The sequence below is a fragment of the Neophocaena asiaeorientalis genome, unplaced genomic scaffold (genome assembly GCF_003031525.2).
Source record: "Neophocaena asiaeorientalis asiaeorientalis breed wild unplaced genomic scaffold, Neophocaena_asiaeorientalis_V1.1 scaffold242, whole genome shotgun sequence".
Lineage (NCBI taxonomy): Eukaryota > Metazoa > Chordata > Mammalia > Artiodactyla > Phocoenidae > Neophocaena > Neophocaena asiaeorientalis.
In genome coordinates, this window is record NW_020172451.1 from 6311839 (window position 1) to 6325257 (window position 13419).

At 46.9% G+C, this 13419-nt stretch overlaps 1 protein-coding gene across 3 annotated transcripts in view; it reads left to right on the forward strand.

Moving 5' to 3' along the window:
- The window catches only part of ARFGAP3 (ARF GTPase activating protein 3), a 53608-nt gene that overhangs the window by 35206 nt on the left and 4983 nt on the right, over nt 1-13419 (forward strand). For all 3 annotated transcript variants that reach the window (XM_024737513.1, XM_024737512.1, XM_024737514.1), the window contains exons 12-14: nt 1986-2117; nt 10058-10181; nt 11402-11492. In XM_024737513.1, coding sequence (XP_024593281.1) covers nt 1986-2117; nt 10058-10181; nt 11402-11492 — 347 coding nt within the window. The remainder of the gene's footprint in view (nt 1-1985; nt 2118-10057; nt 10182-11401; nt 11493-13419) is intronic.

Consider the following 13419-nt stretch of genomic DNA (forward strand, 5'->3'; position numbering starts at 1 on the left):
CCTATCAGAATGAAGAATATTCCCTTAGAGTGATACTAAATTCAAAAAGTCCTGAGTACCAGTGCCTCAGAGTTGTGAAGGGCCTGGAAGTTCCACCCACCTCCATCCAGTGCTCACCCCCACCCCACCCCAGAGCCCTCACTCCTCCTCCAGGCAGCCTTTCAGTCCGACAGCAGCTGCATGAGAAACACTGCCCTATGCTTACATATCTCCCTGGGTTTCTGAGCTCAGATCAGTCAACCTCATAAGGGCAGGGTCTGACTATGTCTCCTTGCCCAGTATCCTCACCCAGCAAGTGCCTGGCCCCTCATAGGTGCTTATTAAGTAGTTTTAAAATTCCTTATTGAATCGGTCCTAATTCTTTCACTTGGTCCCTTAGAAATATGTCCCTCAAATATTTGAAGGTAACTTTCCAGGCCAACACGTGGCTCACATCTTTCAAACCTTCTTTCTCAGACGTGACTTTGAGCCTCTTCGTTGTTCTGGTCTCTTCTCTGAACAGGGATTGGTTGTCTCTGTTCCTCTGAGCAGAGCCCAGTGGCTCAGGGCTCATCCGCTGGTCAGCCGCAGGGAGAGCCTGGTCAGTTTCTAGCTGAAATCCAGATACTCTTTGAACACTGCATGTTTTTCTTCCTGGGGAGAGAAGGCTAGTGTAACAAGCTTTGTTCTTAATGACCTCCTTGCCAGAGAATGCAGAAACCACACTTGGAAATTCTGCCTTTTTTCTATTATTCATATGAAGTCATACCATCTGCTTCAAACGGCAGGTTTATGCCCCCTCCTTTTTCTGGTTTTTTTCCTGCGAGAATAAAAGAGTATATTGAGTCTTTTCCCCCGCCCCGCCATCTTAGCTCATGAACTCCTTATGCCCTCGGGGCTTGGCCTCACCTTGTTTCCTGTGTGCTTCCGTTCTTACTCTCTGCAGAAACCTTGGTGACATTTTTGAAGCCTCTGTGTCCTCTTCCATCATCCTTCCTTTCCTCAGACCCAAGCATTGGGATCCGTGTCTCTCTTCTGAACTTCGGGAACCACCTTTATAAGGAGTGCACGCCTGGCCGGGTTGTTTTCCACCCTAAGCGGTCCTGAACTCTGAGGTGGCACGTGGTCACTTTCCACTGCGGCTCTGGCACATCCGCCTGACCTGTCCATCTCTGTCCTGTTCCAGGCAAACCCTGCTGCTCTTAGTCAAAGGTTTTTCTCCCACCACTCAGGACCAAAAGCTGTCCCTGAGCCTTGCTCTCTCAGCGATGCCCTGCTCAGTGACGCTCAGCTAATGAAAGTGTAAACCCACCCAGAAGGCCAGCAGCTCCCCTGAGAAGCTTACAGACAAAGCTCACGTCAAGCCAGACTGAAGAGCATCTCGGGGCAGCGGTCCCGTGATCAGCGATTCCAGGAGGAGGCTCGTCAGCGTCACTTACACTAAGGGCTGCTTGCTGTTAGGGATGGTGCCTTATACAGTGGCTGACATGGCAGGATTGCCAACAAGGAGCTCCTCGGATGGGCTCGAAGGATTATTTGTGACTAACCTATAGTGGGGTAGCACTCAAAGACATCATGCGCTGTTGGGATAAGCTAGGTTACACTGCAGTGAGAAATACTCTCCCCCACCCCCCCGCCCCAATCTTTAGGGCTTAACACAATGATGGTTTGTCTCTCATTCGCTAAAGTCAGCTGAGGGTACAGGTGATTGTCCAGCTTACCTGTCCTTCTGGTGGAATCTTGATTGTCCAGGTGGATGGTGGTTTCACCTGCCCGAGGCTGAAGCACCTGGAAAACCCGACCTCTTCCATGCGGCGAGGGAAGAGAAGACTGGGCACCTGAAAGGCCTTGGAAATGACTCGCCTTATGCCTGCTTCTGTTGCACTGGCCAGATCACATGGCTGCCCCCAACTCCGAAGAGGCCGGGAAGGGCGGTCCCCATGCACCGATGTGAGTGGACATCGGTCAGGTCCTCCAAAGTCACTGTTCTGCTCTCTCTCATACAGGTACTTTGACGAGCCAGTGGAGTTAAGGAGCAGTTCTTTTTCTAGCTGGGATGACAGTTCGGATTCCTATTGGAAAAAAGAGACCGTCAAAGACACTGACATCATTCTAAAACCAACAGGCTACACAGACAGGTATGAATACCAGAGCAGTGGGATTGTAAATAGTGACTCTATGCATCTCTAGGGAAATTCTCTAACACTAGTAAATGATTTTGTTGTACTATTTCAAGAATATTCTTTGTATCCTGGTCTGTATTCTGACCTCACAGTTTTTCCTTTCCCAGAATGTCATATAATTGGAGTCATGCAGTAACCAGCCCTGTTAGACAGGCTTCTTTGGCTTTTCGTAGTGCACTTGAGATTCATTGCTGTGTTCCTCCCTCTTTATTTTTGAGTCTGTTTTTTATTTTTTTTTTTTTTTTTTTTTTTTTAGAAATTTTTTTTTTTTTTAAAAATTTTTTTTTTTTTTTTTTTTTTTTTTTTTTTAAAAAAAAAAATTTTTTTTTTTATTTTATTTTTATTTATTTATTTTTGAGTCTGTTTATCCATTTACCTGTCAAAGAACTGTCTCCAGTTTTTGGTGATTATGAATGAAGGGCTGTATAATGTATCATCCAAACCAGGGAACTCTTTATAGAGTGCAGGGGGACGATGCTAGTATGTTGGGACAACAGGTGTGACCTGGGATTGTCCTCGGTGACTGGGATGTACCGTCATCCTGCTCATTTTGTATCCTGCATAATGTGGAGCAGTGTCTTATGTGCATGGCAGTGTATTCAGTATTTACTAATTGATCCGTGGAACTGAAGAGTGAAATAATAGGCCTATTTTTTTTTTTTTTTTTTTTCGGTACACGGGCCTCTCACTGTTGTGGCCTCTCCCGTTGCGGAGCACAGTCTCCGGACGCACAGGCTCAGAGGCCATGGCTCACGGGCCCAGCTGCTCCGCGGCATGTGGGATCTTCCCGGACCGGGGCACGAACCCGTGTCTCCTGCATCGGCAAGCGGACTCTCAACCACTGCGCCACCAAGGAAGCCCAACAGGCCTATTTTAAATAGCAAAATTCATTCAAATGTTGTGTGGTTTGGATATGTATTCATTTTTCTAATTAGAATATCCAGCCTTTTCAAAGTGGCCTAAAATCCTTTTACAAAATTACTGCTGTTGGCTTTCTCAGAAGCAAAATGGCGTGTGCACACATTATAAATGAGACGTGCGTTTGCCTTACCTCAAACCAGTTTAACCTGTTTTTGTTCTTTGTGCTGAGAACACTGAAGCTCTACTCTCTTCCCACAGTTCAAGTAACACCACAGGATTATTAACTATAATCACCATGCTGTACGTCAGATCCCCAGAACCTAGTCATCTTATAAATGAAAGTTCTGCTCCCATCTCCCTGGGAACCACTATTCTGCTCTCTGTTTCTTTGAGTTCAACTTCTTGTTTTTTAGATTCTGCATCCAAGTGAGGACATACAGTATTTGTCTTTCTCTGGCTTCCTCCAGGTTCATCCATGTTGTCACAAATGGCAGGATTTCCTTCTTTCGTTTTTATAGCAGAATATTATCCCATTGTATATTATATACTACATTTTCTTTATCCGTTCACCCATTGACGGATACTTAGGCTGCTTCCATATCTTACCTATTGTGAATAATGCGGCCATGCACACGGGGCTGCAGAGATCTCTTCATGATACTGACTTTGTTTCCTTCAGACATATATACCCAGAAGTGGGATCATATGGTAGTTCTATTTTTAATTTTTTTATGAACTCCCACACTGCTTTCCATGTGACTATACTAATTTCCATTCCCACCAGTGGTATACAAAGGTTCCCTCTTCTCCAGTCCTCACCAACGCTTATCTCATGTCTTCTTGACAATAGCCATCCTAACAGGTGTGAGGGGGTATATCTCACTGTGGTTTTGATTTCCATTTCCCTGATGATCACTGATGTTGAACACCTTTTCATATACCTGTTGTCCTTAAACTTCCCTCTTAGTACTGCTTTTCCATTTTTATTTGTTTTAAGATATCCTTTTTTTTTTAAATTGAAGTAAAGTTGATTTACAATATTGTGTTCGTTTCTGGTGTACAGCAAAGTGATTCAGATAGATAGATAGATAGATGCAACTGAGTATGTAAGAATATATATAGAGAGAGAGTCTTTTTCATACGCTTTTCCATTATAAGTTATTATAAGGTATTGAGTGTAGTTCGCTGCGCTATATAGTAGGACCATGTTTATCTATTTTATTTTATTTTTTAGAAAATTGGTGGGATTTTTTTTTTTTTAATTTATTTTTTATTTATTTTTGGCTGCATTGGGTCTTCATTGCTGTGTGTGGGCTTTCTCTAGTTGCGGTGAGCAGGGGCTACTCTTCGTTACGGTGTGTGGGCTTCTCACTGCGGTGGTTTCTCTTGTTGCAGAGCATGGGCTCTAGGTGCGCGGGCTTCAGTAGTTGTGGCACGTGGGCTCAGTAGTTGTGGCTCATGGGCTCTAGAGCGCAGGCTCAGTAGTTGTGACGCACGGGCTTAGTTGCTTCCCGGCATGTGGGATCTTCCTGGACCAGGGCTCAAACCCGTATCCCCTGCATTGGCAGGCGGGTTCTTAACCACTGTGCCACCAGGGAAGCCCTCTATTTTACATTGATATGTAGTAGTGGTATCTGTTAATCCCAAACTCCTAATTTATCCCTTCCCCCAGCTTTCCCCTTTAGTAACCTTAAATTTGTTTTCTTTGTGTGTGAGTCTGTTTGTTTTGTAAATAAGTTCATTTGTATCATCTTTTTTAGATTCCACGTGTAAGTGATATCATATAATATTTGGCTTCCTCTGTCTGACTCTCTTCACTTAGTACGATACTCTCCAGGTCCGTCCATGTTGCTGCAGATGGCATTATTTCATCCTTTTTATGGCTGAGTGGTATTCCATTGCATACATATACCACATCTTCTTTATCCGTTCATCTGTCGATGGACATTTAGGTTGCTTCCATGTCTTGGCTATTGTAAATAGTGCTGCTATGAACACTGGGGTGCATGTATCTTTTCGAATTAGAGTTTTTGCCTTTTCTGCATATATGCCCAGGAGTAGGATTGCTGGATCATGTGGTAGCTCTATTTTTAGTTTTTTAAGGAACCTCCATACTGTTCTCCATAGTGGCTGTACCAACTTACATTCCCATCAACAGTGAAGAAGGGTTCATTTTTCTCCACACCCGCTCCAGCAGTTGTTATTTGTAGACTTTTGGGTGATGGCCATTCTGACCAGTGTGAGGTGATACCTCATTATAGTTTTGATTTGCATTTCTCTAGTAATTAGTGATGTTGAGCATCTGTTGATGTGCCTGTTGGCCATCTGTATGTCTTCTTTGGAGAAATGTCTATTTCTGCTCATTTTTTGATTGGGTTGTTTGTGGGTTTTTTTGATACCGAGCTGTAGGAGCTGTTTTGTATATTTTGGAAATTAAGCCCTTGTTGGTCGCATCACTTGTAAATATTTTCTCCCATTCTGTAGGTTGTCTTTTCATTTTGTTTATAGTTTCCTTTACTGTGCAAAAGCTTATAAGTTTGATTAGGTCCCATTTGTTTACTTTCACTTTTATTTCTTTTGCCTTGGGAGACTGACCTAAGAAAGCATTGGTACAATTTATGTCAGAGAATGTTTTGCCTATGTTCTCTTCTAGGAGTTTTTCGGTGTCATGTCTTATATTGAAATCTTTAAGCCATTTTGAGTTTATTTTTGTGTGTGGTGTGAGGGAATGTTCTACTCCATTGATTTACAGCATCCAGCTTTCCCAGCACCACTTGCTGAAGAGACTGTCTTTTCTCCCTGGTATGTTCTTGGCTCCTTTGTTGAAGATTGTGTTCTAAGGTGTCCTTTAATCCCCCTTTTGGTTTCTTCTTGGACCCGTTGGTTGCTCAGGAGTGTGCTGTTTAATTTCCACCTATTTGTGGAGTTTTCACTTTTCCTCCCGTTATTGATTTCTACTTTCATACTCGTGTGGTTGGAAAAGACACTTAATGTGATTTCAACCTTCTTAAATTTGTTAAGACCTAAATATCATTCAGATTTGTTCGTGACTTAGCCTGTGATTCATACTGGAGAGTGTTCTGTGTGTGCTTGAGAATGTGTGTCCTGCTGCTATAGGATGGAATGTCCTGAATACGTCTTTTGTTCCATTTGGTTCAAGTCCAGTTTTCCTTATTGATTTTCTGTCTAGATGATCTGTCCATCGTTGAAAGTGGGATATTAAAGTCCTCTCTTATTATTGCAGTACTGTCTATTTCTCCCTTCAGATCTGTTAATATTTGCTTATTATATTTAGATGTTTCTGTGTTGGGTGCCTAAATATTTGCAGTTGTTATATCCTCTTGATGAATTGACCCTTTAATCATTCTATAAAGACCTTTGTCTCTCGTTACAGTTTGTGACTTAGTCGGTTTTGTCTGATATGAGTATGGCTCTCCCTGCTCTCTTTTGGTTTCCATTTACGTGGAATAGCTTTTTCCATCTCTTTACTTTCAGAGATGTGTGTCCCTAAAGCTGAAGTGAGTCTCCTACAGGCAGTATATAGTTGTATCTTGTTTTTGTTTTTGTTTTTTTTTAATCCATTCAGACACTCTGTGTCTTTTGATTGGAGAATTTAATTTGTTTGCATTTAAAATAATTGTTGAGGGCTTCCCTGGTGGCGCAGTGGTTGAGAGTCCGCCTGCCGATGCAGGGGACACAGGTTTGTGCCCCGGTCCAGGAAGATCCCACATGCCGCGGAGCGGCTGGGCCCGTGAGCCATGGCCCCTGAGCCTGCGCGTCCGGAGCCTGTGCTCTACAACGGGAGAGGCCACAACAGTGAGGGGCCCGCGTACCAAAAAAAAAAAAAAAAAAAATTGTTGATAGTTAAGGATGTACTATTGCCATATCTCACTAACTGTTTCTTGGCTGTTTCTGTAGCTCTTCTATTTGTTGCTTCCTCTCTTGCTGTCTTCCTTTGTGATTTGATGATTTTCCATAGTGCTATGTTTTGATTCCTTTCTCTTTTTCTTTTGTGTTTCTACTATAGGTTTTTGCTTTGTGATTACCATGAGGCTTACATAAAACATCTTACAGTTATAGCAGTCTATTTTAAGCTAATAACAGTTTAACTTAGATTGCATACAAAACCTCTACTCTTTTACTCTCCTTCCCTACATTTTATGTTTCTCATATCATAATTTACCTCTTTTTATATTGTGTATCCACTAATAAATTACTGTAGCTGTCGTTATTTTTACCACTTTTGTCTTTTAACCTTTATACTAGAGTTAAGTGATTTATACACCACTATTACGGTATTAGAGTGTTCTGCGTTTGGCTATATGCTTACCTTCACCAGTGAGTTTTATACTTTCCTATGTTTTCATGTTACTGATTAGCATCCTTTCATTTTAGCTTGAAGAGCTCCTTCTAGCATTTCTTGTAGGACAAGTCTGGTGGCTGGCAGTTGTGTTTGTGTTTGTCTTTCCAGCACTTTGAATATATCATCCCACTATATTCTGGCCTTCAGGATTTCTGCAGAGAAATCTGCTTATAGCCTTGCAGGGCTTCCATTTTATAGAATGAGTTTCTTTCTCTTGCTGCTATCAAAATTCTCTCTTTGTCTTTGATTTTTGACAGTTTTATTATATATTTCTTGGTGAAGATTTCTTTGGGTTGAATCTGTTTGGGGACCTATGAGCTCCATGTATCTGGATGTCCGCATCTCTCTCCGGATTTGGGAAGTTTTTAGAGATTATTTCTTTAAATAAGCTTTCTGCCCCTTTCTTCCTCTCTTCTCCTCCTGGGACTCCCACAATGCATGAATTGTGTTCTTGATGGTGTCCCATAATTCACATAGGCTTCTTTGCTCTTTTTCTTTTTTCTTTGTTCTCTTCTGACTGGATAATTTCAACTGAGTTGTCTTCGAGTTCACAGATTCTTTCTTCTGCTTCAGTGGTCTGCAACCTTTTTGGTTCCAGGGACCAGTTTCATGGAAGACAGTTTTTCCACGGCCCGGGATTCGGGGTGGGGGGTGGTTTCAGGATGATTCAAGCACATTACATTTATTGTGTACTTTATTTCTATTATTATTACATTATAATATATAATGAAATCATGATACAACTCACCATAATGCAGAATCAATGGGAGCCCTGAGCTTGTTTCCACTTGCCACTCACTGATAGGTTTTGTTTTGTTTTTCAAATTTATTTATTTTACCTATTTACTTATTTTTTATTTTTGGCTGCGTTTGGTCTTCACTGCCACGCGCCAGCCCTCTTCCAGTTGTGGCGAGCAGGGCCACTCTTCACTGCAGTGTGCGGGCCTTTCAGCGCAGCGGCCTCTCTTGTTGCAGAGTATGGGCTCCAGGTACGTGGGCCTCAGTAGCTGTGACCCGTGGGCTCCAGAGTGCAGGCTCAGCAGTTGTGGCGCACGGGCCCAGATGCTCCACGGCACACGGGATCCTCCCAGACCAGGGCTCAAACCAGTGTCCCCTGCACTGGCAGGCGGACCCTCAACCACTGTTGCCACCAGGGAAGTCCCCACTGACAGGGTTTTGATATGAGTCTGCAAGCAATTGACTTATTACGGTTTCTGTGCAGTCAGACCTCCCTGCTAATGATGATGTGCGTTTGCAGCCGCTCCCCAGCGCTAGCATCACCGCCTCAGCTCTACCTCAGATCATCAGGAATTAGATTCTCATAAGGAACGCACAACCTAGATCCCTCGCACGTGCAGTTCTGGTTCGAACCTACTAGGTTCATGCTCCTATGAGAATCTAATGCCGCCGCTGATCTGACAGGAGGCGGAGCTCAGACGGTAATGCGAGCGATGGGACGCAGTTATGATTTCTGTCTCTATGCTGAACTTCTCATTTTATCTGTGTATTATTTCCCTGATTTTATTGAGTTGTCTGTGTTCTTGTAGGTTGATGAGCTTCCTTAAAACAATTATTCTGAATTCTTTGTCAGGCAGTTCTTTGGGATCAGTTACTGGAAAATTATTGTTTCCCTTGGTGGTATCACGTTTCCTTGGTTTTTCATGTTCCTTAGAGCCTTGTGTTGCTGTCTTTGCACTTGAAGGAGCAATCACCTCCTCCAGTCTTCAGTGCCTGGCTTTGGGTGAGAAATGCCTTCAGTAGTCAGCCCTGCTAGAGATGCGGAGGCTTACTCAGACCTTTCCTATGGATGCACTCACTCCACACTTCTTACTCCTCTTGGGGGGGTGACATCTCAGGATGGTGTGTCTTTTCTCAGTCCCACAGAGCAGGGCCAGGTGCTGAGAACCTCCTGCTTGCTCTCGCCAGGGCGGTGCCCTGAAATGCTCAGGTTGCTGTGCCCTCCGCGAGTCCCAGAGTTGGGCTGACTTTTGCACACGCTCACTTTCTGTCTGCAAAGGCTTGCCCTCACCATCCGCAGGGGCATGTGCAGGGAGCCAGCTGTGGGGCCAAAGGTGCATGGGTGAGGCGTGCAGAGTGTTGGAGGGCCAGCTGGGGGCTCCCCAGGCAAAGTGTATCCAGTGGTTTGTGAGCAGGCCTCCTCATGGAGTTCGGGAAGTGGTTAGTGGAATCCACACAGCTTTGATGAGTTCTGAGCCCTGGCTGCTCTGCTTCCAGCCTCCCCCAGCCCCTAAGCTGTGTCGGTCACCTCAGTATCCTGGGTGGGATGAGAAAGAAAGAGGCACCCTTGGCAATGTCCCACACAGCTGGGGAGACCAGGCACCTGCTCACCACCCTCTCGCCTTCCCCCATGGGAGGAATTGCAGGCCCCGTGGATCTCTCTTGGCACTGAGCTGTGCCGCCTTGGAGGAGGGGTGACATGGGCGCAGTGAGACTATTCCTCTTACCCTCTTCAGTGCATCCAGTCTTGGATTTTTTGCTCCAGCAGTGTGCTGGACCCTCTCTGCCGGACTCCTGGACTCCCACAAAGGCATTCTCATCTGTGGGTGATTGTCAAAACCAGTGTTCTCTAAGGGGTAATGGGAGAAAACTCCTATTCCATCATCTTACTGATGTCATTCCTTACTGACGTTTTGGCTGTTGCTAACTGTAGACCTACAGCTCGCCGCAAGCCAGACTATGAGCCAGTTGAAAATACAGATGAGGCCCAGAAGAAGTTTGGCAACGTCAAAGCCATTTCCTCAGATATGTACTTTGGAAGACAAGCCAAAGCTGATGTAAGTGCCCAGGGAGTTTCTGTGTGGTCCCCACAGAGCAGGAAGCCAGCAGGGCCACGGGAGGTGTGGGAGGAGGTGCTGGATGCTGAGTGAGATGGAGTCAGGCTGCAAGGGACCCCTGTCCCCAGAGTGCTGGAGCAGGACTCGAACCCAGGTCTTTCTGACTAATCGCCCCACTTTGCTGCTCCAGCTAGAGGAGTGATTGGAAGGCAGGGACAGTGTCTCATCTTTCTCTCATTCCTTTCTCAGTGTTTTGAATAGCCATCCATTCGATACCTTTTGAGTAAATTTCAGGAGATTTTTGATACACCTGTAATTTACTTAGCAATTTTTTAACCATAGTTAAATGAAGTATACAGATAGATTCTCGAGGGTAGGTATATTTATTTTCAGAAAAGAGATTATTGCCTCTTTTCTCAGAAATGTTAATGAGCTTATCTTAGTGGAGTCTGGCTAAGCAGTAAGACTCAAATGGAAATGGGGAGCTTAAAGGTTTCCTTTTCATTGTGAAGCGGTAACGTGCTTACGCAAACTCTTAGAGATACGTGTTATTACTAGGCTTCCTGCACGATACAGAGAATAATTATTTCCTAAAGTACCGATTTTATTTTGTAGCAGTAGAAATTCCACTAGCTTTTTTTTTTTTTTTTTTTTGGGTACGCGGGCCTCTCACTGTTGTGGCCTCTCCCGCTGCGGAGCACAGGCTCCGGAAGCGCAGGCCCAGCAGCCATGGCTCACGGGCCCAGCCACTCCGCGGCACGTGGGATCCTCCCGGACCGGGACACGAACCCGCGTCCCCTGCATCGGCAGGCAGACTCCCAACCACTGCGCCACCCTCCACTAGCATTTTGAGTGTATTTAGAGTTGCCACTTGGCTATTCTCCACCCACTAAAATCTGCCTTGTTTTAAAGTTGACAACATCCAAGTTCAGTTAGGAAATCACATAAGGCTATTGGGAGAGAGCTTCTTGGAGCGGCCTTTCCTGGCAGCTGGGTGAGAGCAGCACATGACAGAGCTGTCACTGTCACTGTCCCTGGGTTCCCCTCCACTGACCGTTGTTGGCCGTGGCGTTGTGCGTTCATCTGTCTGCTTGTGACCCGCAGGACGCGAGCATCATGCCGGCCCCCAGCCCAGCCGTGATCGCTCCTCGATGATTCTTTCTGCAAAATTGCTCATGGTTTTTGGAGCCTAATGTTTCTTTTCTCCTGGTCTTGTCTAGTATGAAACCAGGGCTCGGCTGGAGAGGCTTTCGGCAAGTTCCTCCATCAGTTCTGCTGACCTGTTTGATGAGCAGAGGAAGCAGACGGCAGGTAATGTGGGGAAGGGGCAGGCGGGTAACGAGGCATGAGTAGGTTTTCTCTGGCTAGGACTTTTTACTTTACCAGGATCGTTAGCGGCCATTATTTGATGCTCCTATGGCCTCTGTAAGTCAGGCAGAGCAGAAGTTATTATTCCAGGCTTTGCATGTGAAGAGACCAAGTCATGGAATTTAAGCGACGTCCCCAAAGTTACCCGGCATGTCGTCTCCCTGAACCATCGTCACGGGCGGTGGGGTGCCTAGCATGGTGTGAACCTGGTGTCTGGCTCGTGTGGTGTCACAGCCTTGGAGGGGACAGCCCTGGGCTCCCGTGTGATGGGACCCACTCCCTAACTGTGAGACTTGGGGGATTTCAGGTCACCTTTAGCCTCGGTCTCCTCCTCTGTAAAATGGGTGGGTAATATCCATACCTACCTCACCACTTTGTACTGAGGCTGAAATGAGGTCCTTTATGTAAAGTGTCACCTCGGGGTCTGGCACATGGCAGGCCCTCCCAGGCCCCTCCCAGACCCCAGGGGTAGTCAGAGCAGATAGAACAGGTGAGTCCACCAGCCTCTGCCTCCCAGGGGAGACAGAATGGGGCTTTGGAGCCAGGCAGGTGGAGAGGAGGGTCCAGACCCCGATGAGGAGATGTCTGGGCCCCCCCAGGGAGTAAGCCTCAGCACACAGGCCCGTCACGGGCGTCCAGAACCAAGCGCCTCTCTGCTTGTCCCGCTGACCCTGAGCCGTAGGAAAGCCGTGTTCCAGTCCCATTCAGCCCCAAGTCAGGCCTCGGGGGTAAGGGGAGGGCCACGTGTCCCCCTTATGTCACGGCCGACATTCAAGGAGCAGGGTCCTCTGAGGTCATTTCAGGAGCCCACTCGTCAGCAGGAGCACCCAAGCGGGGGGGGATCTCCAAGGCCTTCAAGGCCCAGGACCACCTGCACCCCTCGTCTCCAGTCCTGGAGGAGCTGGGCGTGGGCACGGAGGGACCCCACGCGGGCGGCCGCTGGGCCCTGCAGCCACAGAGAACAACTGTTTTCTGAGTCCAGAGAGAAACAGCCCCAACAGAGAAGGTCATGTGGGAGACCCGAATGCCTGGGGCCTTCCGTTGGGGTTTGGGGGCGTTTCAAGAGCCACCGTGGCCCCCGGGGTGAAGCGGGCGCTGCCAGGCTGCTGTGCTGCAGTGAGAGGGAGGGTTCTAGCCAGGTGGGTGGACCAGAGACCTGCGGGACACAGGCCCGGTGCGCGGCCCCTGGGCAGGGAGCGTCCTAGGCCGCCCTCTGGCCTCCAGCAGGAGGAGCTGCTTTCTGACTGGCCGTTTCCTGCACTGGGCCTGGGTTGGGGCAGGTGTGGCTCACGGACTTGTGTTCTCATATGCGAACTTTCGGTGTCCTGACCTCTTGTCAGGGCACTTCCTTGTGCGGCCGCCCCTGGCAGAGGGGTGCTCGGCTCCTGTGGAGGCCTCCCAGGGTCCCGCCTCTGCCCCCTGTGGGTCAGTGCTGGGCTACCTCATGGGTGCCCTGGCACAGGGGCAGGGCAGTCCAGAGAACCTAACAGGTTGAAACTCACCCCTGGCCGTTTTTGTTTTTGTAATTCAAGTTACTGGAAGTTTCACTCTGAAACATTATTGTTTGTTTAAAAAAACCTTTCAGGGCTTCCCTGGTGGCGCAATGGTTGAGAGTCTGCCTGCAAAACCCCAACCTTTCAGAGATCAAATGAGCAGCATTTCCAATTGTTGAAGGAAGGCTGCAGCCAGCGATGACGTTTACCTTCCTGTCCCCTTTCATAGAACAAAGGTCCATTGATTTTTTTTTGGCCCTCTGTGGGTCCCAGACAAGCTCCTGTCCTGGGGACTCGCAGCCCTGATAGGACCATCCTGGGGTGCGAGGCTGCCCAGGGACCCTCAGCCCCTCCCCGGCAGCCAGTGGTCCTGCTTG